Below are 22,145 nucleotides of genomic sequence, written 5' to 3' on the forward strand. Positions count from 1 at the left end.
CTAGAAAACAAGCTCAAAATAAGCCAATAAGCGAAAATAAACAATTAACTTTATCCTGTGTGGTGAAGACTGAAGACTTCAGTGAAGAGTTGGAAACAACTGAGATAATAATGTTTTGCTTGTACCTAGATTAGCTGTGCAAGTATATGTAGTAATTATATTTGGTTTAATTCAGAGAATGCAACATCCACAGTGGGCAATTAAGTAAAGAAATGTGTGATGCAGCAGGTTCCTTCAGGATCAAAGCATGTTTAATTTTTTCAGGCAACATGAAGTGGTGTAGTTCCAAAATGTACTGTGATAAACCCTTTGGCCTTTGGTTTCATGAAAAAATTAATGGAACAAAATTAACTAGTTATAACTAGTTAACCGCATTTAAAAATAAAGTTAACTCCGGAACAATTGAAAATCACTTAGTTCCGTTTTTCGGTTACATTTTGCTAAACAATTTGTTCGTTTTCGGTTTTCGTTCTTTGAACTGTTTTTAGTCCCTGATTCTAAGTAAATGTAGGATTGTAACCACCCTTGCATGGTAAAAGTACTATTGTTACAATACGAAATAAAAGACATTACACTTTCCTAACAAAAAACTGTCACATTTTCTAGACTTTTGCCCTAGCGGCCACCAGAGGTCGCTAGGAGTTTAGTGACTTTTAGTTTGAAGTTTTGTTTACCTTCTTGTGTTTCTGTTCCTGCCCTTATTGTTCCCAGCTGTTTCTCATTTACCTTGTTTGCCTAATGTATTTAATGTCCTTGTGGCGGGAACCCCGTACCGCTACCAGCGCCCACGCCTGCCACGGCCAACGAGTCAACGCCCATGCCTGCCACGGCCAACAAGCCAACGCCCACACCTGCCACGGCCAATGAGCCAACGCCCACGCCTGCCATGGCCAACGAGCCAACGCCCACGCCTGCCATGGCCAACGAGCCAATGCCCACGCCTGCCTCGGCCAACGAGCCAACGCCCACGCCTGCCTCGGCCAACGAGCTAACGCCCACACCTGCCATGGCCAATGAGCCTGTTCTTGAAGCCTCGCCTGTCCCAGAGCTAGCGTTGCCAGCCTCGCCTGTCCCAGAGCCAGTGTTCATGCCCGTTTCAGCCCTACTGGAATTGGGGGGGGACCACAGCTCCACCCTTCGAGCCTCCCACATTTCCACCTTCCGAGTCTCCCACAGCTGTGCTCATGGCTGTCTAGAAGCGGAAGAGTAGGGCTCTTACTCCCCAGGCACGGCCCGTGTGACAACCACAGTGACTGCGCCCTCAGAGTCTTCCACGACTGCGCCCTCAGAGTCTTCCGGCTCCGCCTCCTGACCCAGTCCCAACCCTGTGTCCGCCTCCCAGGCCTCCTGACCCAGTCCTGGCCCTGTGTCCGCCTCCCAGGCCTCCTGACCCAGTCCCGGCTTTGTGTCCGCCTCCCAGACCTCCTGGCCCAGTCCCTGTCCTGTGGTCACCTCCCTGGCCTCCTGATCTTCTGCAAGCTCCTCCCATTTAAATATTTTTTTGTGTGTGTGTGTGTTATGTTTAGGAGCACCAGGAGTCACTCCTTAAAGGAGGGGCTGTGTCAGACCTGATGCTTTTGCCCTAGCGCCCACCAGAGGTCATTAGTAGTTTAGTGACTTTTAGTTTGAAGTTTTGTTTACCTTCTTATGTCTCTGTTTCTGGTTCCTGCTCTTATTGTTCCCAGCTGTTTCTCGTTTACCTTGTTTGCCCTAATGTATTTAATGTCCTTCCATTTGCTTGTGTCTTTGTCAGTTGTTGTTTTCCTTTATCCCCATGGATGTAAAATTTGTTCAGTTCCCGAGTTTTAATTTTTTGTTTCTGTGTTTTCCAAGTTTTGTATCTGGACTTTTCTTATTAAAGCAAAGCTGCACTTAGATCCTGTTCTCATGACTCTTCCTGCATCCGTTACAAAAACAAAACAAAAACACACTTGTCAATGTGAATGGCTCGGATAGGGAAGACAGATAGGGGTCTTTAAGTAACTAACAAATGTCCAAAATACAACTAGTCATGTATCCCATCATAGGGAAGTAAAGGTCACAAGGATGGTCAGAAAAATACACAAAGATGTTTACAAGTAGAAAAAAAGAGAGAAGTGTTGGGAGTTCTGCTGGCATTGTACTTTTTTGGCAGAGAAATAACCTCTGCCATTCATGCAATGTGTGGAAAATACAGAAATGAGTACAAAGAAAGTTTATCTCAATAAGCAGTAATAGCCACAAAGCTATCTTATTGAAATGATCAGACAACTATTTGTGGTTTCTAATTGGAGTTCTCTGCAGCTAAAGTTGTCTTACTGAAATGGTAGGACATGTTAAGTTTCTGATTAGAGATCTCTACAGCTCTTTGTGAGGCTCTACAGTAATGTAATGTTCTTTTGCCACACCACATTTATACATGAATTCACTTAAAATACATTTGGATAAATTGACTGCTGTTTATGTTACAGAAATGTAAGCGCAGCGTAGTTCTAGCAAGAAGACTAGCAGCTGTACATCATCGCACCATTAGCTAGATAACTCCTAGCCATTGCTTTATAAGTCTGCTCACAATCTATCACATTGCTGTTTCAGTGTGCTAACACGGCAACCTCCACCACCCCACCGTCACCAGTTGAGTCCTGTCCTGAACGGAGGTAGGCTCCTCGCCCCTGTCTCCTATCTCCGGCAGGATCTGATGGTTCCAAGTACAACTTCTTCGGATGCCAGACGGGGCTTACACCAAAGAGAGACATTACATTCCTGTTTTATATGCATCAAATAAATGTAATCTAAAACTTTACTAAAATCTGCGAGTCTTCCTGATAGAACTGTTCTTTCTATTCAACTCAACAGTTGTTGACTTCAGCCAGTGGAGGCAATCATGAATTCAAGCACAGAAGCAAATGGCAATAATGATGCAGACAGCTATGATTACCAAAGCCTAGCTGAAGAGTTTTCCAAAGGGTCACATACTGAAGACACACATCCTGAACATTGCAGTGAAGCAGCATAATCACAGCCAGGGGCAGTGCTAGGGTCAGTGGACACTCAGGGCTTAGCCCAGACCTCTGTATATATGGGGCCATACTTTGATGAAATATCAGAATATAATACACTTTATTATAAAAATTTGAATACACCTATGAGGTGCCATTTATAGTAAACTAAAAAAAGTCTCACTAACTTTTGTCTGAGTCTTAGATATGCTCAAAGATCAGAAATTGCATGCTTTTAACACATATACTTTAAAACGCAATTAAAAAAGAAACACTATTTTGTCCCTTTCGGCTTTCTGTAGTTTGACACACATTCTGTACGGCTGTACCATTTTCATTGATTCGTCGGGTGCTTAAGTTAATGTACAAGAAAGCATGTTGTAAACAGGCTAAATAGGTACAAGAGATGAAGAATACTAGCTAAATCTGCTAAATTTTGCTAAGTTTATTGCATCGTATCTTAAAAAGTTTTGCTAAAAACGCAAATGCCTTGGCTTGTGACTTTAAAGTTTGCAAATTCCTCGAGTACATCTGTATATATTTCTCCTTGTTTTCAGGGTTATATATCGAATATTTGGTACTTACTGCATCTGGATGGACCTACTCAACACTGTTTCCAAGACACACAGCCGCAATTGCGTATCGCAAGCTCTCTTCTTGCATGCGCACACAAAGGTTACATGAGAGCTGGAAAGCAGCTGCCGACAAGACAGTGCATGGGTAATGAATTGAGTCTTTATTTGGTGTTATCAGTACCGTAGAAAGACAGAAATCATTAATTTATACATATAACCCTAACTTTAAAATGTAATGTTAAAATAATAAAATGTAATATGTTTTCATATCAACTTGATACCACTGGTACTTCTGGCGTCACTACAAAAAGACGATCAAACATTCGGGGCTTTACGGAAAACATCTGTGGCTTAAGTCCCGGTAGCCCAGTCCTGGAGCCGCCCATGATCACAACATTTTAAATGTGATCATTTTCCTACTTGGCATAACTGGAAATGGAGCAGTGATCTGGATTGCTGGTTTTAAGATGAAGTCAGTTAACACCACTTGGTACCTCAGCTTGGCTTTGTCTGACTTCACATTCTGCAGTATTATCCCTTTTGTCATTGTCACAACAGTTATAAACAACTGGATCTTTGGGCTCTTCATGTGCAAATTCACATCCTTTGCTATGTTCCTCATTATGTACAGCAGCATCTTCATCGTCATGAGTGTGGACCGCTGCGTGACTGGCAAGTTTCCGGTTTGGGCCCAGAATCAACGCACTGTGACAAAAGCCTCTGCTGGTGTTGTGTTGGTTTGTTTCATGTCTGCTTTGCTTAGTATACCAGCATTCAGATTCAGAGACATCCATAATCTCACATCAAAATTAATTATATGTTTTACCAACTATGAGCATCACCACACAACAGTTTTGCTCATTCGATTTATTTTGGGGTTTTTCTATTCCATTCCTAAGTATTTGCATCTGTTACTCTATCCTGATCTGTAAACTTAGGGTGAAGCAAATGTCCAAATCCACCAAGCCCTACAAGATCACGACACTACTGATAACAACTTTTTCCCTCTGCTGGTTGCCATATCATATTGTTTCTATAATAGTGCTGGACGAATCTAAGCATTGCTTTATTCCTTCACATGGTCCTGCTAGTAACTGCTACTCTTGCCAGATAAAAGAGCCAATCGTCTTTTAGATACAGACATCGCCTGTCAATCCACTCGAGAACACGCATGCGCATTAGCTATACAAGCCGGGAAAATTTTGTTTTTAGCGTGATTTGAGGTAAAGAAGCACAATTTATGATACCAATTTCGTCAGATTTTACTGCTGATTTAAAATATGCTCTTTGATCTTAATCTTGATCAACGGTTTTTGAGATTTCAGTGTTCCCCCATTCAAGTAGATAGGAGCTGCACTGGTATAACTGGAAATAGCCTCCCGGGAGCGTTCCAAAGATGGCCGACAGTGGACTGACTTGCTAGAAAGACTCTGACCAATCACAGCTAACTTTTCACATGATGTAGGTTAATTTAAAACCGAGAAATGGCATCCGGTAGAAATCAAACTCTGAAGATTTTAGGAAGCCTAAACTTAAAAATGTTGACTACTTCACGGATACACATCAATGGACTTTGCATGGACTATCTTGTTGACAAACAGCGGAATCAACAGTTGTGATATATAATATTTACCACCACGTCCTACAAACAAAGTGACTCAATGGAGCTCAGAACGGAGCTTACATAAGGTGAGTTGTTTATTTGTATTTCTCTATTTAAATGTGACGTTAATCCATTCAAGTAAAAATTTACAAACACTGTAATTCATTTTGGTAGGACGGCCTGATGCCTTTAGCATAGTGCTATTAGATCAGGGGTGTCAAACATACCCGTGGGATGATTTGTGGAAAAAATAAGTAATGTTTGAAAACATTCGCATTGATTTAGCCTGTAACTTGGTTAAGATGTATTCGTACTATTATTTCATTAGCAACAGCAGAACAGATAAACATTTAAATTTGTGGTGTTGCATGTAGCTATGTTATAGCATGCATCATCAGTGGAATTTCTTTTAATTACGTGGGACATTCAGCACTTGCAGAGTCACGCGTATCAGTGAACGCCAGTCACCACACATGTCTGAGGGTGACACAAGTTCCATGGCCACACATTCCCACAGTGAAGTTTCTCTTCTTCTTTTTCTCTTGTTTTTTGGCAGTTGGCAAACCAGCTTTTGGTGCATTACCCCACTAACTGAACTGGAGTGTGGAACAGCGATGCGGAAGGACAGCTTTTACACACACATCCATCCATCCATCCATCTATCTATAGACACACACGCATACTAGTTTTTTGCTAGTTTTTACATATATATACACATACACACAAAAACGTATATTCTTGAATATAATCCTATTGCTTTCAAATACCTCAAAACATCATCTGTCATATTTATCATCTGTCAATTCCCTTGTTTTTTCGCTAAAAGACTTTTTAATGACATGCCTTGGATTGCCTTTGCCTGCGATTTTGAGTGTAATTCTTGTCTTTCATTGTTGTAGGCTGTGCAATGTAGAATAACATGTTCAACTGTCTCTACTTCATCACTATGACTGCATAACCCATTATGGTGCTTTTTTATTTTATTATATCCAGTGTGACCTATGCATATTCTTGTTATTATTGATTCTTCTCTTCTTCTTAAAAAAGCTGTGGTTCCTCCTCCTGTTCCCACATTTTCCTGTATCTTAGAAATCCTGTATCTTAGTGTCTCCCCTTAATTTCCCCATCCCAAAATTTCTGCCAGATGTTATTTGCAGCTTTACGAATAAGTGCATTGGCTTCCGATTTGCTCATGTGAATTATGAGTTCAACATTATTAAATTTTAATTAGTTTTTTGCTAGTTTGTCCACAATCTCATTTCCTTCAACTCCTACATGTGCAGGAACCCAGAGAAAATTAATGGTGTTTCCTTGATTATGCAATGTGTACAAGAGTTGTAAAATTTCATATGTTATGTCTTGTCTACAGTCAGAATGTGCAAACTGCAGACTTTTCAGGGCTGCTAGAGAGGTTGTGCAAATGACTACTTTGTCAAGTCTTGCTTCTTCCACCCACTGGACAGCCAAATATATTGCCACCAACTCCACCATAAACACCATTAAATTGTCTGGTGCTCTCTTTTTAATAGCTACCTGATATTTTTGTACATACACAGCTGCTCCTGCTTTTCCAGATGCAGGGTCTTTTGATCCATCTGTAAAGATGTCTAACATATTCTTATATTTTTGTATAATATATTGATTAACTATACAATCCTCTGTCAAGTCCTTATTTTCTTTGATTTGTTCTTGTAGATGTGTATCAATGCAGGGCATAGGAAATAACCACGGTGGAACTACAGGTAATGGCACACTTTGACTATATTTTCTTTGATCAAGACCCATTGATTGGGCGGTTCTATTTCCTTTCCATCCTAGGCTCTTAATGCTGCCTTGTTTTTGTTCCTAGCACTCATCAAACACAGATTTTGTGGGATGCACATCATTGTGTCCTTTTAATGATACTCAGTAAGCCATTGATAGTTGTTGATGCCTCACTGTCAGTGGCATTTCATCCATCTCCACTTGCAGGGCATTTACAGGAGATGTACTAAAAGCCCCACAACATATTCTAAGAGCCTGCGTCTCACCACATCTGTTTTCTTCAGTAGTGAATCACTTGCTGTTCCATATGCCATGCAACCATAATCAATTGCTGATCTTATAAGTGCACAGTAAATGTTCTTGAGTGAATTGTGGCCACTCACATCCTACCAGGCATCTTAGGTTCCCACTTTTGAAGTTTTAAAATAAGGGACACTTAAATGGGGGGAATCACGGCCCCTAACCACATCCTGCATAGCTTTAGAAATAAATGCATTAAGAGTTAATATGCATTATTAATAAAAATTGTATGCCCTTTCTTATTTGCTGAAATTAGAACTTCCCTGACCCCTGACTTATAAAAAAAAAAAAAAAAAAATCATATATGTTAAAAATATATTTATTTTTATCTTTTCGATTATTTGTCTCCTTTATCTTATTTGTGTATACATTTTGGTTGGTTTATACATATTTTTTTTTCTTCCTTCACTTGTACTTGTCTTTATGACTCAGTGAAGAAGGGAGGTTGAACAGCTGGCTGTCTGGTGCAGTCAAAACAACCTTGAGCTGAACACGCTCAAAACGGTGGAGATGATTGTGGACTTGACTTGATTGTGAACACCCCAACATTGACCCCCCCTCACCATTCTAAACAGCACTGTGGCAGCAGTGGAGTCATTGAGGTTCCTGGGCACTACCATCTCACAGGACCTGAAGTGGGAGACACACATTGACTCCATTGTGAAAAAGGCCCAGCAGAGGTTGTACTTCCTTTGCCAGTTGAGGAAGTTCAACCTGCCACAGGCGCTGCTGATACAGTTCTACTCAGCAGTAACTGAGTCTGTCCTCTGCACTTCAATAACTGTTTGGTTTGGTTCAGCTACGAAATCAGACATCAGAAGACTACAAAGGACAGTTCAGACTGCTGAGAGGATTACTGGTTGCCTCGTGCCCCCCCCCCCCCCCCTCAAGAACTATACACTTCCAGAGTGAGGAAAAAGCATGGAGAAAATCACTCTGGACCCCACTCACCCTGCCCATTACCTTTTTGAACTGTTGCTTTCTGGCCGACACTTCAGAGCTCTGAGTACCAGAACCGTCAGGCACAGGAACAGATTTTTCCCTCAGGCGATCCATCTCATGAACAATTAAAATTGCCCCATTGAGCAATAACCATGTGCAATACACAGTTTATTCTTTTTTATATTTATCCAACACATCCAACCTCTTCTGCCATTTCATTCCTCTGAAAAAAAAACAAAAAACAATTTGCACTGTACATTTCAGATAACAGATTTGTATTAGATTTGCACTACGTAAGTGTATGTGTGTATGTATGTATGTATGTATGTATGTATGTATGTGTCTGTGTGTGTATGTACGTATGTGTATAATTATTTTTTATTTTTTAATATTATCTATGTCTTGCTGCTGCTTTTGTATTGTTTTTGTATTGTTGTACACTGGAAGCTCCTGTCACCAAGACAAATTCTTTGTATGTGTAAGCATACTTGGCAATAAAGCTGATTCTGATTCTGATTGTTTTCATACATTGTTTGATCTTATTGAACATTTATATATATATATATATATATATATATATATATATATATATATATATATATATATATATATATATATACATATATAAATATTTGCACCATTTGTGGACTTTTCTGACGGTCCTTTACTCACAATAGGCACATTTTCCAACATATATCAATGTTAAATTAGCGATCTGGAATGACTTTACAGTGACGCCATCTGACCAGCTTAAACACGGGACAAACCGTGTCCCGTACTGATTTGATACAGGACAATCCCGTATTTTATGGGACAGGTGGCAATCCTACAGGCATCTCATAACATTTAGTACTCTTTTACACTTTGTAATCGGTTTTCCAATATGTACGGTAAAGGTCAACTGTTTGTCTAGCCACACTCCCAAAAATGTCACCACATCTACCTGCTTAAGTGGAAGACCATATAATGTGAGTTTTACTGCTGTATTTTTCTTTCTAGAAAAGCACATTATTTGGGTTTTAGCTGTTGACAGACAAAATCCCCATTTCATTGCCCACTCCTCAACCTGGTTTATCGCTAACTGGACCTTTTTTGCAGTGTACAAGAGAGTGAAGTTTCTTTCACGGAAATCCGGATATTAAGTCTGATATCACATGTGATGTATTAGCCATTTCTGGGTCCAAACGTTCCTTCAGATCCCAAAAGCAGACAACAATGGCGGAGACTGTGAACCTTTTCACGATCACTTCCTTCTGTATTGAGGCACCATTAAGGGTTAAAAAGGGTCTAAATTCTTTCAACTCAAATAGAGTGATTAGTGTAGCTGTGTGTAGCTACTAGGTGGTATAATCAAGGGTAGAGTCCAAGCATCCATGAAAAAGAGGGTTTACGAGCTTGAGGTGAGTTAGTAGTTGGCAGTAAGCTAGCTAGTTGGTATCTTAAGATGATATGCCATGTTCTGGCTGAGGTATTTCTAAAAAAAAAAAAAAAAAACGTGCAGGACTGCTATAAATTTGGACGTAAACGAAGATGAAAAACTAAATATGTACCAGCCAGGTTTTGGAAGGTTAGTGAAGATAGGCTAGACATAATGATCTGCCGCCCCCTGGCTAGCTACATAAGTACTACAAACACATCACTGGCAATGCATTTTAGAAGTGTTAGGGTTAGGGTGAGGGTTAAATTGTATTCAATATAGGTGCACGCTGAGGGTCAGTCAGTGAGGTACAGCACCTGCGAGTGACCAATCGGCAGAGACAAGTGCCATCATATGGCAGCCTTGTTGATTTGGGTAGAGAAAAATGTGTCCCGCACCGACGTGGAATGCGTGTGGAAGAGGGTGAAGACATAGAAAACGGACAAAATTGCAGCCAAGAGGGTGTCTGAGATGACACCATCCACAACACAAGGTTAGTAATTAATTTTGTAATTAATGCTGATGTTGTTGCATGGTTTGAATTGTTTGTTTAACGTTATGTGGTTTTAAGTCATTGTATTATGTGAAGATGAATCGTCTTTATCAAACGGTGCTAACATACACTCACTGTGTGCTGTAGTACTACCGAAAAATCATGATCCTAAGCTTTAACTCCAAACCGAACTCTTAATTGACCAGACAGTGATTCATCGATTCTACACTGTGAGCCCGGAGGCTGTAGTGTACAGCACACCATGAGTTTTTAAAAGCTTAGCTTAAAGGAGTGCAATAAATGAAAAGTGCTGATAAAAGACTGTTAAGTTGAGATTGTATTCCAAGTAGGAATACTATCTCAATTACTATTACTATTTTTATTACCTATTTTATACTATTATTTCAGCTGGAATAAAAAGACCTGTCACCCAGGAGGACAAGGAATGGACACTGGCATTCTTGTCACAACTTTGGTGTTTTACTGGGATGGGATGGATTTTGAGTCCAGAAATGTCTCAGGTGTGACTTGTCTTTTGTACTTTCATGTGCCCTCCATGTTACCAGAAACATCACAATTACACTACATTAAATCTGTGACAATTCAGCTAGGGTAAAGTCATCATCACTCAATAACTTTGTATAATGTCAAAAGTTACGTAATTTGAACCAGAGGTGTCAAACTGTGTAATGTGTAGTTAAAAACAAATAATAAATAGTTTTAGTCCATGACAAAATTTGTTTGACACATGATGTAAACTGCACTGATATGTATGTAAACCCTTGCAAATCACAGACATCAGACTGTCTACTTTAATTTAAAGGTGTTTTGTATACACTATGTGGCCAAAGGTATGTGGACACCTCACTGAAACCTCATTGACTTACAAGGAAAATAATTATCTGACACTATGTGCTTAACTTTAAATCTAGACTCTCCCTATCAAGACGTTTGATGGGCTGGTGACCAGCCCAGATTATGCCCAAGCTGCGGACAAGACTCTTTATGTGCTGTCATCGCTTGCTGTCACCGATCAGGAGAACCAGAAGATTGAGGGAGCTACAGTTTGGCAAGCAAAGAACGCATTATGGTAAGAAAGCACATTAATAAAAAAAACTATGGTGGCCCTGAGAGCTCAGAACACTGCAACTTAAGAAAACACTTGCAAAACAGACAAAACACAAGCAAAAGAAATTAATCAATTTTCAAACTCGGATAACATCCCCTCTCTTACATCGGTTGCACAAACTGATAGTCCCTCTCCAAACTCACACCATTGGTCGTGCCAGTGTTGCTGTGCCGAGCTCGACGGTTGTTCAAACTAACAGAGGAACATTTTGATAGTGCAACAGTTACACTTGGCTTACTTACAGTTAACTTTATGAAGGTAAAATAGTGCCTAAATTATTTGCATGCGCAGAGTATGATTTGTAAAAGCGTAAATGAAGTTACAAGCATGCAACATTTTTACTTTTACATTTACTTTATTAATACGCAATTACAGATTCACAACCAGGGTTGGGGAGTAACGGAATACATGTAACGGGATTACGTATTTAAAATACAAAATATAAGTAACTGTATTCCACTACAGTTACAATTTAAATCATTGGTATTTAGAATACAGTTACATTCAAAAAGTATTTTGATTACTGAAGAGATTACTTTGCATTTTATTGTCATTTGTTTCATTTAATATTTAGTGCTTTCAGATGGAAAAATGTATAGCCATTTTACATGCATGTTACCAGGCACGATCATATTTTTTTATCAAAACAATTCACGTTGTATTGTTTTCCTGTAAAAATATAAAAAAATCTTTAAAATTTGATTTATCTTGTTTTAGAAACAACACTGCATAAGATATTTAGGTTTTTCAGAGAATGTATTTTGTCTTACTGTACTGGCAGAGTTTTTATAGTCAAAACAAATGAAAAAAATCTACCAGTGCTGAAGAAGTAATCCAAAGTATTTAGAATAAATTACTGACCTTGAGTAACCAAAGAAATATGTTACAAATTACATTTTACAGCATGTATTCTGTAACCTGTAGTGGAATACATTTCAAAAGCAACCCTTCCAACCCTGTATTTGGAACCTCCAAATTTCCCAGATCTCAGTCTGATTGAGCACCTGTGGGATGTGCTGGAACAACAAGTCCGATCCATGGCGGCTCCACCTCGCAACTTACAGGACTTAAGGATCTGCTGCTAATGTCTTGGTGCTAGATACCACAGGACACCTTCAGGGGTCTTGTAGAGTCCATACCTCAGCGGATCGGCGCTGTTTTGGTGGCACACGAAGGACCAACAGCATATTAGGCAGGTGGTCATAATGTTTTGGCTCATCAATGTATATATACTGTGTGTGGGTGTGTGTGTGTGTGTGTGTATATATATATACACTATGTTGCCAAAAGTATTCGCTCACCCATCCAAATAATTGAAGTCAGGTGTTCCAATAACTTCCATGGCCACAGGTGTATAAAATGAAGCACCTAGGCATGCAGACTGCTTCTACAAACATTTGTGAAAGAATGGGCCGCTCTCAGGAGCTCAGTGAATTCCAGCGTGGTACTGTGATAGGATGCCACCTGTGCAACAAGTCCAGTCGTGAAATTTCCTCGCTACTAAATATTCCACAGTCAACTGTCAGTGGTATTATAACAAATTGGAAGCGATTGGGAATGACAGCAACTCAGCCACGAAGTGGTAGGCCACATAAAATGACAGAGCGGGGTCAGCGGATGCTGAGGCGCATAGTGCGCAGAGGTCGCTAACTTTCTGCAGAGTCAATCGCTACAGACCTCCAAAGTTCATGTGGCCTTCAGATTAGCTCAAGAACAGTGCGTAGAGAGCTTCCAAGCCATACATCACCAAGTGCAATGCAAAGCGTCGGATGCAGTGGTGTAAAGCACGCCGCCACTGGACTCTAGAGCAGTGGAGACGCGTGCTCTGGAGTGACGAATCACGCTTCTCCATCTGGCAATCTGATGGACGAGTCTGGGTTTGGCGGTTGCCAGGAGAACGGTACTTGTCTGACTGCATTGTGCCAACTGTGAAGTTTGGTGGAGGGGGATTATGGTGTGGGGTTGTTTTTCAGGAGCTGGGCTTGGCCCCTTAGTTCCAGTGAAAGGAACTCTGAATGCTTCAGGATACCAAGAGATTTTGGACAATTCCATGCTCCCAACTTTGTGGGAACAGTTTGGGGATGGCCCCTTCCTGTTCCAACATGACTGCACACCAGTGCACAAAGCAAGGTCCATAAAGACATGGATGAGCGAGTTTGGTCTGGAAGAACTTGACTGGCCTGCACAGAGTCCTGACCTCAACCCGATAGAGCACCTTTGGGATGAATTAGAGCGAAGACTGCGAGCCAGGCCTTCTCATCCAACATCAGTGTCTGACATCACAAATGCGCTTCTGGAAGAATGGTCAAAAATTCCCATAAACACACTCCTAAACCTTGTGGAAAGCCTTCCCAGAATAGTTGAAGCTGTTTTAGCTGCAAAGGGTGGGCCGACGTCATATTAAACCCTATGGATTAAGAATGGGATGTCACTTAAGTTCATATGCGTCTAAAGGCAGGTGAGCGAATACTTTTGGCAATATAGTGTATATCTATATATATATATATATATATATCTAAATTAAATTTCTCTAAATCAGCATTTCTTAAACTATGGGTTGCGACCCAAATTAGGTCGCATAGACATACATGTTGGGTCGCTACATATTTTGATATATGTGTAATTATTTCCTTCGTAAAATTAACGAAAATTGTTAAGAGTAAGTGCGCTCTGTTCAGTGCACCCTTTCACACTGTTGCGCTGGCCGTGACTGTTTTAAATGCCTTCATATCAGGTGACAGAAATGTATAATTGGTCGGAATTATTTTGTTTGGTTTTTGGCTGCATGCTCTTTTTATAATGTGTTTTTTTTTTTTTTTTTTTCTTTAAAGATGAAACTGATCTCTGCTTGAAGATGAACAGAACACTGAAACACTAAAAACAAAACAAACACAACAAAAGGGCTTTCTCAGCGCTAGGTAAGATTGTGCTATACATATTTGAATGCTTTTGTCACTTGAAAGTCTATATATGATTATATCTTTTATTTTTTATGTTGACAGATCATGTTTTAAGTACTTAGACTGGGGCTCATGGGCAGAGTCAATGTAAAGGATACATTTGTGGTGTTCACTCTTCTCCATTTTAAATATTAAAAAGTATTTGCATGTTGTTAGCAGTACCTGGTGTTTGGGTGAAGGATAGTGTGTGCTTCTGGCCTCCATATAAAATTGAAGCAATTCAGAGGGCAACAAAGACTTTGGAGCAACCTCAAGACAGTTGGACTTTATACAAAAGTCATGTGTACTTTAACGCCAATACAGTATGTATCAATATACTTTCCACAATCAAATGACTTATTAAACCAATGTTAATAGTAACAACAAACATTATTGAAAAAATAAACAAATCATAGCATGTATGTATTTGATTTTTCAATTCTGTCATTCACAGACTGTCATAACGAATTACGACAGAAGCTGCCTCTGACAGAACTGCAGACTGATCTTCAGCCTGAGGCAGAGATGGATTCGTTGATGCCACTAAAAAGGAAAACCAAGTAAGATTGTGTATGAATTAGACACATTAAACATTAAGGGCATACACAAAAGGAGGGCGCTCCATCTGACTTCCATCCCCTTAAAATGATTTGCCTGCCGATCATGAGACTGGTCAGAACCCAATTTTTTTATGTGAGTATCCCCCCAATTTATGACTGACCCATCACCCAAAATACAGAGTCTGGGACAAAGTAAAATTTGTTGCTCAAAACGTCACCCATAAAACTCTGAACTTTCAACCAAAATTCTTGAATCTTAGCACACCCCCAAAAAACATGGATTCTTCTGATTGGCATCACCAGCAGGTGGGTGTGTCTTTAAAACCAAGCCTATATAATCTAGAGGGGGCCCAATACAATCTATGTAAAATCTTAAATTGCATAAGGCGCATCCTTGCATCTCTAGATGCAGACTTGACATTTTTTAGAATCCTAGCCCACACTTCCTCCTCAAATACCAAGTTTAAATCTTTCTCCCATAATCGCTTGATAGAAGTTAAAGCTCCATCCCCCAGACTCTGAATTAACAGGGAGTAATACACTGATGCCTCATGACCTTTGCAGTAATCACCTCTCCCAGAGTATCTGCCGCTTTAGGGGGGTGTGAGCTACACCCCAAAATATTACAGAGCAGGTGGCGCAGCTGTAAATACCTTTTGAACTAAGATCTGGGAATCACAAAGTGTTGGACCAAATTTTCAAAAGATCTAACTCCACTCTCATATAGGTCACCGAGTGTAGTAACCCCCCTCACAATCCACTCTGACCAGCAGAAAGGGGACCTTTCAATACATAGTTTAGGGTTCGAGCCATATGCTTGAGGCAACATTTAAATAAATGTCCAAATTAAACACTCTGGACACTTTTGTCCATACCGAGTGCAAATGCGAGACAACGGGGTGTGACTTAACTACTCCGGTTAGTTTAATAGAAAGGCTTTGTAATGGCAAAATAGGGGCAAGAACTTCCTGTTCAATACAAAACCAGGGAGGGGCTCTCTCAGGTGGAAGCAACCAATGAGCCAAATGTCTGGGACCGAATGCATAATAATAAAATAAAATCTTGGGTAGGCCTAGCCAACCTTTGTCAGTCGGCCTATGTAACTTATTAAAATGTAATCTGGGACGTTTACCATTCCAAATGAAGGACTTCGCTATACTATCAAATTGCTTGAAATAAGAGAGGGGGACATCTACAGGGAGAGACTGTAACAAGTAGTTCAATTTTGGAATACAATTTATTTTAATAACATTAACCATCCCAGTCATAGATAAATGTAATGAGGAGGTTGCTTTTATTTTTAACAGTTCAGTTTAACATTTATTTTTTCCAAACTTTATTTATAATTTTTACATTTATTGCTTGTTTCTATTCTATAAAGTTCTATTGTCTTTTACAGCTTATTTGATTGTTCAGCATTTGTATGTTTATTGCTTGCTTTTGTAATATTAATGTATCCATTACATAGTTTACATTTGTATATTTTACTGTTTTCTTTAGATATTGTTTTATTTAATGTTGAACAATTTTTACTTTTATTGCTTGCTTTTGTTATATTGTCTTTCTGCAGCTTTTTTTTTATCCTTTACATATTTTCACACTTATGTAAAGATTTGAGTATGTGTATTTTTTCCATGAGGTTTGCAATTATGTTGGCAAATATGACATCTGAGTGTTTTAATCCTGAACTGAACCTAAATAAAAAAATAATAATTATTATACATCTTTGCTTTTTTGCTTCTACTTTGACAAATTATGAAAATATTACATTACATATGGGGCTTGGTAATGTTAAGGCTGTTATCTGGCTGACATCTGAGGATTTTGCATAACTGTGGTTCAATAACGGCTGCTTTCTGGGGATGTAGAGTATAAATTGTGGCCGAGTTCTGGTGCGGCAGCGTTAATTTGTTTGGCTGTTTGTCTGGGGATTCTGGCACATGTGTGGTCCAATTACGGCTGCATGCTGGGGGGACAGGATAAGTCTGGCTGAGTTTTAGCCTCTTTCGGTGGAGGATACAGCTTACATTCAGTAAGTGGCTTTTGGTCCAATTTTGGACCGTAATTACATGCGGAATGTGTGCCAAACTTGCAGGCGGAATGCAGCCAGATCTGGGCCAAGAAAATTTTGCTCTCTAGGCTGTTACTCTGAGCACGAGATGGAGTTGCGGAGCACAGAACAGCTCTGTAAACACTGTAATAATCACAATACAGACAGGACAGAGCAGCGCACATAAACTTTGAATGGAGTTGGGCGAGCAGACTATTTATTTAATTCGCAGCCCTTTGTGGTTTAATAATTGACAAGGTCTGTGATGAGGAGGTGGGCTAATCAGCTGAGGAGAGGGATGAGTGCAGCGGAACGCGGCAGTTCGAGAGAGAGAGAGCCACATGCAGCTGCAGTGTATGCGTTTGTGTTCTGTGTCTTTTTGTTTAAGTTCTTATTAATATATTACTTTGACTGTTCAGCCAGTTCCCGCCTCCTGCTTTCCCATCCTTAACCCTGTTACATTGGTGCCGAAGCCCGGGAAGGAGGAGGGATGCGCTGTCGTGGAGTCCTCGCCACTGCTATCCACCCAAAGGAGCAGCCACGGCCATCCGCTGGGGGATGGAAGAGTTGCTCACGGCTGCCTGGACGCGGAGGAACACCGCCATCTGCGAGGGGAGGAGGGGCTCGCTGCCAGCCGCCTGGAGCGGTGGAGCCGCTGCCAGGGGCAGAGGAGTTCCCTACCGGCCACCAAAACATGGAGGGGCATTCTGTCTGCCAGAGGTCAGAGGACTGGGTCCGGTCCGCCCGGGGAGGAGTGGCTGTCGTCCGCCAGAGGGTGGAGGAGTGATCGAGGACCAGGCGACGGCGTGTCTGGGAACCGGCAAGCAAGTTTTTTTTTTTTTTCTCTCTCTCTCTCTCTCTCTCTCACTCACTCACTCACTCACTCACTCTCACTGTCGCTCCACCTTGCCCTTTCCCTCTCCTCTTTTTTTGTGGTGGGGCCACAAAGGGCACAGGTGGGGCCAGAAGGGCAGCTCCCCGGCCTGAGGCAAAGGAGGGAGGGGTGTGACGAGGAGTTGTGCGGGGCCGGGCCATGACTATGCACGCCTGGCCCCTAATTGCATATAATCAGCCGAGGAGAGGGATAAGTGCAGTGGAACGTGGCAGTTCGAGAGAGCCACACGCAGCTGCAGTGTGTATGTTTGTGTTCTGTCTTTTTATGTTCTTATTAAAATATTACTTTGACTGTTCCTACCTCCTCCTTTCCCATCCTTAACCTTGTTACAAGGTCATATTGATATTAATTGTAGTGGTGCGCCAATCAGTAAATTTGAGTCGGATACTATCACCGATATTTTTACGCTGTGATCGCCCGATACAGATCACCGATATTTCTTTTAAAAGTGCCACACTTTTGCAAGTTATATGCTGGAGTTATACAGTATGTTAATGCCCTACACTTAAAAATGATATTCAATTTGCAGTTACTGTGAAATGCTAAATGTAAAAAAAATTGAAAACCGTTATGAATCATTCTGTTGTGAGAAATCATTTGTGTCTATGATTTGTTTACAGTCTTTGCTATTTTGTTGTAATGTAAATCACTAATTATTAAGTAAATGCATGAAGATGCGTTGCTGTTATTGAAGGTTAAACTGTTATTGCTGTTATTAGTGATTTAAATCACTGATTTAAATCAGAGTGCTCACAAAATATCATTAGGATGAGTAAACTTAGGGCGACGGTGAGGCGGCGCCAAGATGGCTGACGTAACTGAGCTGAGTCCATGAGTCTCGTAAGTGTCCGCAGTACCCAGCTTTCATAAAACAAAGGAAAGTTGTCCAGAACAGAACACAACTTTCATTCACACCCCTTTCAAGGGTCAAAAGCCCCTCCTCGTTCTTTGGTCAGGTCAAAAATACCCCCAACCAAATGGACGAGGCACGACAGTTGTCAGACCATCAGTTGTGCGACAGTTGTCTCACATGATCTAATACAGAAAGAGGGGCAACTTGCCAACAATTGTTTTTAGCCAGTAGCCCAGTCTACTCTTATATATCAATAAACAACCCTGCATCAGGAATACACAGTATGTGAAGTATTACAAATGTCATTGTGAGGTAAGTTATTTTACAGATATAGATTTTATAGCTATAAGAGCAAATATGCAAGAATGTTACCATGTGTATTTGATCACACTGTGATCACTTGTTTTCTGTAGTGTTTTACGTAAAGACTAAGAGCACTTAAGGAATTAAGATGCATTTGAATATGTTCAATGGGCATGTTACAATAGATTTAATATAGATACTGATGTATTCTAAGTAAATGTAGGATTGTGGCTACCCTTGCAAGATAAACGTACTGCTGTTACATTATGAAATAAAAGACATTACGCTCTCCTCACAAAACAAACACAATTGTCAATGTAAATAATTCAAATGTCCTAAATACAAATAGTCATGTAACCCATCATAGGCAAGTAAAGGTCACAAGGATGGTCAGAAAATTGCACAAAAGGCATTTACATGTAGAAAAAAAAAAAGAGAAGTGTTGAGTTCTGCTGGCATTGTACTTTTTTGGCAGAGAAATTCATGCATTGTGTGGAAAATATAGAACTGAGTAAAAAAAAAAACTTTATCTCGGTAAGCAGTAATAGCCACAAAGTTATTTACTGAAATGATCAGACATACTTTTTGTAGTTCGGTTTCTAATTGGAGATCTCTGCAGCTAAAATTAAAGTTAAATGGTAGGGCATTTTGTGAAGTTTCTGATTGGAGATCTCTACAGCTCTTTGTGAGGCTACAAAACACATTACAATGCTGTAATGTTCTTTTACTACACCATTTTTATACATACATTATGTCCCATGAATTCATTTAAAATACATTAGAATAAATCGATTGCTGTTTTTGTTAAAGGACTGTTATTTCTATACACCTCTAACAGTTGTTGACTCCAGGCAATGGAGGCAATCATGAACTCAAGCATAGAAGCTTACAGCGATGATAATGTATACAGCTATGTTGATTACTACCAAAGCCAGATTGAAGAGTTTTCCAAAGTGTCACATACTTAAGAGACACATACTAAACATTGCATGTGTAATCACTTCTATTTTAAATGTTATCTTTTTCCTGCTTGTTTTACCAGCTATGAGCATCACCATACAACTACTATGCTTATTCAATTTATTTTGGGGTTTTTGATTCCGTTCCTAGTATTTGCATCTGTTACTCTATCCTGATCTGTAAACTTGGGGCAAACCAAATGTCCAAATCCACCAAGCCCTACAAGATCATGACACTACTGATAACAACTTTTTTCCTCTGCTGGTTGCCATATCATATTGTTTCTATAATAGAGCTGGATGAGTCTAAGCATAAATTTAACCTTTACATTGCCCAAATAGTAACTGCTACTCTTGCAATCAGCTTTTTAAACCCATTCATCTATGCATTCATGCCCAAGTACTCGACGAAGAAATGCTGTTAATTTTTGTCAAAGACTAAGAGTGCCATTGATGAAGAGACTCAAAGTACTTTTAGAGGAACTTCCATGACCAAATCTGTGGATCACAGACTCACTTCTGTCTAAAAATGTGAAAGATTATTTTAACACGGGTCTTCCAAAAACTTTTCTCTTCGTTGTTTGCCAAGTCGGACTGGATTTCATGTCAAGAATATTGCTCATATCTGTCTCGCTCCATCTCAGTGGATGCCAGGGTGTCCTTTCTTACTGCAGTAAAAACTGGAATACAAAATAATATTTTCAGTGATTTATAGAAGTAAATCAAACCATCATTGTGCAGAATGCAAATTGAGTTCTAATGTAAGCTGTTCAGGTATTTAGTCTTCACTACACTGTAAAAATGTTTTCATCATTATTTTACAACAACATATTTGCTTCCATCCATTTAGCTTGTCTCAATAATTTCATTTTTTTTCTACTTGATTTAATGAGTTTTAACTCATTTAACATTTTCTTTATAAGTAATTGTAATCAAAGTGGTCATGCAATGTACTCATCACTGCAGGCTTTAACTGATTTCAGGCAGCAATATACCCTACTGGTTAAAAGTTTTGAAACACTTATTCTTTATTGTAATATTTTTTCCACATTTTAGAATAATAGTAAAGTCATCAAAACTATGGAATAACATAAATGGAACTATGGGAATTATGTTGTGACTAAAAATCCAAAATAAATCAAAACTGTGTTATATTTTAGCATCTTCAAAGTAGTCACCCTTTGCCTAGAATTTGCAGACATGTACTCTTGACATTTTCTCAACCAACTTCATGAGGTATCACCCTGGGATGCTTTTTAAACAGTATTGAAGGAGTTCCCATCTATGTTGGGCACTTATTGGCTGCTTTTCTTTATTATTTGGTCCAAGTCATCAATTTCAAAATCTTTTTTTTTATTATTCAATTTTAGTTTTCTTGTGAAAAAAATTAATATGGTGGCACAATTATATTTTTGTCTACAAAACTAATTTCAAACAATTAAGCACATGCCTACAGATCAAAAGATTTTTAAGATCGTGCGAAACATTTCAGTCAAGTGTTTCAAAACCTTTGACCGGTAGTGTGTGTGTATGTATGCATGTGTATATATATATATACACACACACACACACACACAGTATATATACATTGATGAGCCAAAACATTATGACCACCTGCCTAATATACTGTTGGTCCTTCGTGTGCCACCAAAACAGCGCCGATCCGCTGAGGCATGGACTCTACAAGACCCCTGAAGGTGTCCTGTGGTATCTAGCACCAAGACATTAGCAGCAGATCCTTCAAGTCCTGTAAGTTGTGAGGTGGAGCCACCATGGATCGGACTTGTTGTTCCAGCACATCCCACAGGTGCTCAATCAGACTGAGATCTGGGGAATTTGGAGGCCAGGGCAACACCTTGATCTCTTCATCATGGTCCTCAAACTGTTCCCGAACAATGTGTGCAGTGTTGCAGGGCGCATTATCCTGCTGAAAGAGGCCACTGCCATCAGGGAATACTATTGTCATGAAGGGGTGTACCTGGTCTGCAACGATGTTTAGGTAGGTGCATGTGTCAAACTGACATCCACATAAATGGTCAGGTCAAACCAGACAACCTTCTTCCACTGCTCTATGGTCCAGTTCCGACGCTCTTGTGCCCACTGTAAGCGCTTCGATGGTGGACAGAGGTCATTATGGGCACTCTGACCGGTCTGCGGCTACGCAGCCCCATATGCAGCAGGGTGCGATGCGCTGTGTGTTGTGACACATTCCTCCCATAACCATCATTAAAATTTTCTGTAACTTGTGCCACAGTAGATCTTCTGTCGGTTTGGACCAAACGAGATAGACTTCGTTGCCCTCGTGCATCATGAGCCTTGGACGCCCAACACCCTGTCGCCGGTTTGTTGTTTGTCCCTCCTCGGACCACTGTCAGTAGTTACTCA

The 22,145-nt window shown here is 40.0% G+C and overlaps 1 protein-coding gene and 2 long non-coding RNA genes across 5 annotated transcripts; all 3 read left to right on the forward strand.

Moving 5' to 3' along the window:
* Positions 1-1,006: 1,006 nt before the first annotated feature.
* Positions 1,007-20,308, forward strand: LOC127417238 (chemerin-like receptor 1). Its single transcript, XM_051657114.1, has 3 exons — positions 1,007-1,206; positions 3,924-4,451; positions 19,912-20,308. The coding sequence occupies exons 1-3, from the start codon at positions 1,007-1,009 to the stop codon at positions 20,183-20,185; spliced, it is 1,002 nt and encodes a 333-aa protein (XP_051513074.1). The 3' UTR covers positions 20,186-20,308.
* On the forward strand, positions 4,757-7,959 carry LOC127420410 (uncharacterized). The gene is made up of 4 exons (XR_007893813.1): positions 4,757-5,242; positions 5,713-6,123; positions 6,852-6,898; positions 7,653-7,959. It is a non-coding gene; the product is annotated as an uncharacterized LOC127420410 (long non-coding RNA).
* Positions 9,808-18,721, forward strand: LOC127420403 (uncharacterized). Of its 3 annotated transcripts, XR_007893812.1 has the most exons (8): positions 9,808-10,072; positions 10,481-10,593; positions 11,005-11,162; positions 12,186-12,397; positions 14,033-14,119; positions 14,321-14,463; positions 14,595-14,700; positions 17,170-18,721. It is a non-coding gene; the product is annotated as an uncharacterized LOC127420403 (long non-coding RNA). The 3 variants fall into 3 exon arrangements; XR_007893811.1 differs by lacking the exon at positions 17,170-18,721 and having other exon boundaries at positions 14,318-14,463; positions 14,595-16,364; XR_007893810.1 differs by lacking the exon at positions 17,170-18,721 and having other exon boundaries at positions 14,595-16,364.
* Positions 20,309-22,145: the final 1,837 nt, after the last annotated feature.

Source organism: Myxocyprinus asiaticus, chromosome 3 (assembly GCF_019703515.2).
Source record: "Myxocyprinus asiaticus isolate MX2 ecotype Aquarium Trade chromosome 3, UBuf_Myxa_2, whole genome shotgun sequence".
Classification (NCBI taxonomy): domain Eukaryota; kingdom Metazoa; phylum Chordata; class Actinopteri; order Cypriniformes; family Catostomidae; genus Myxocyprinus; species Myxocyprinus asiaticus.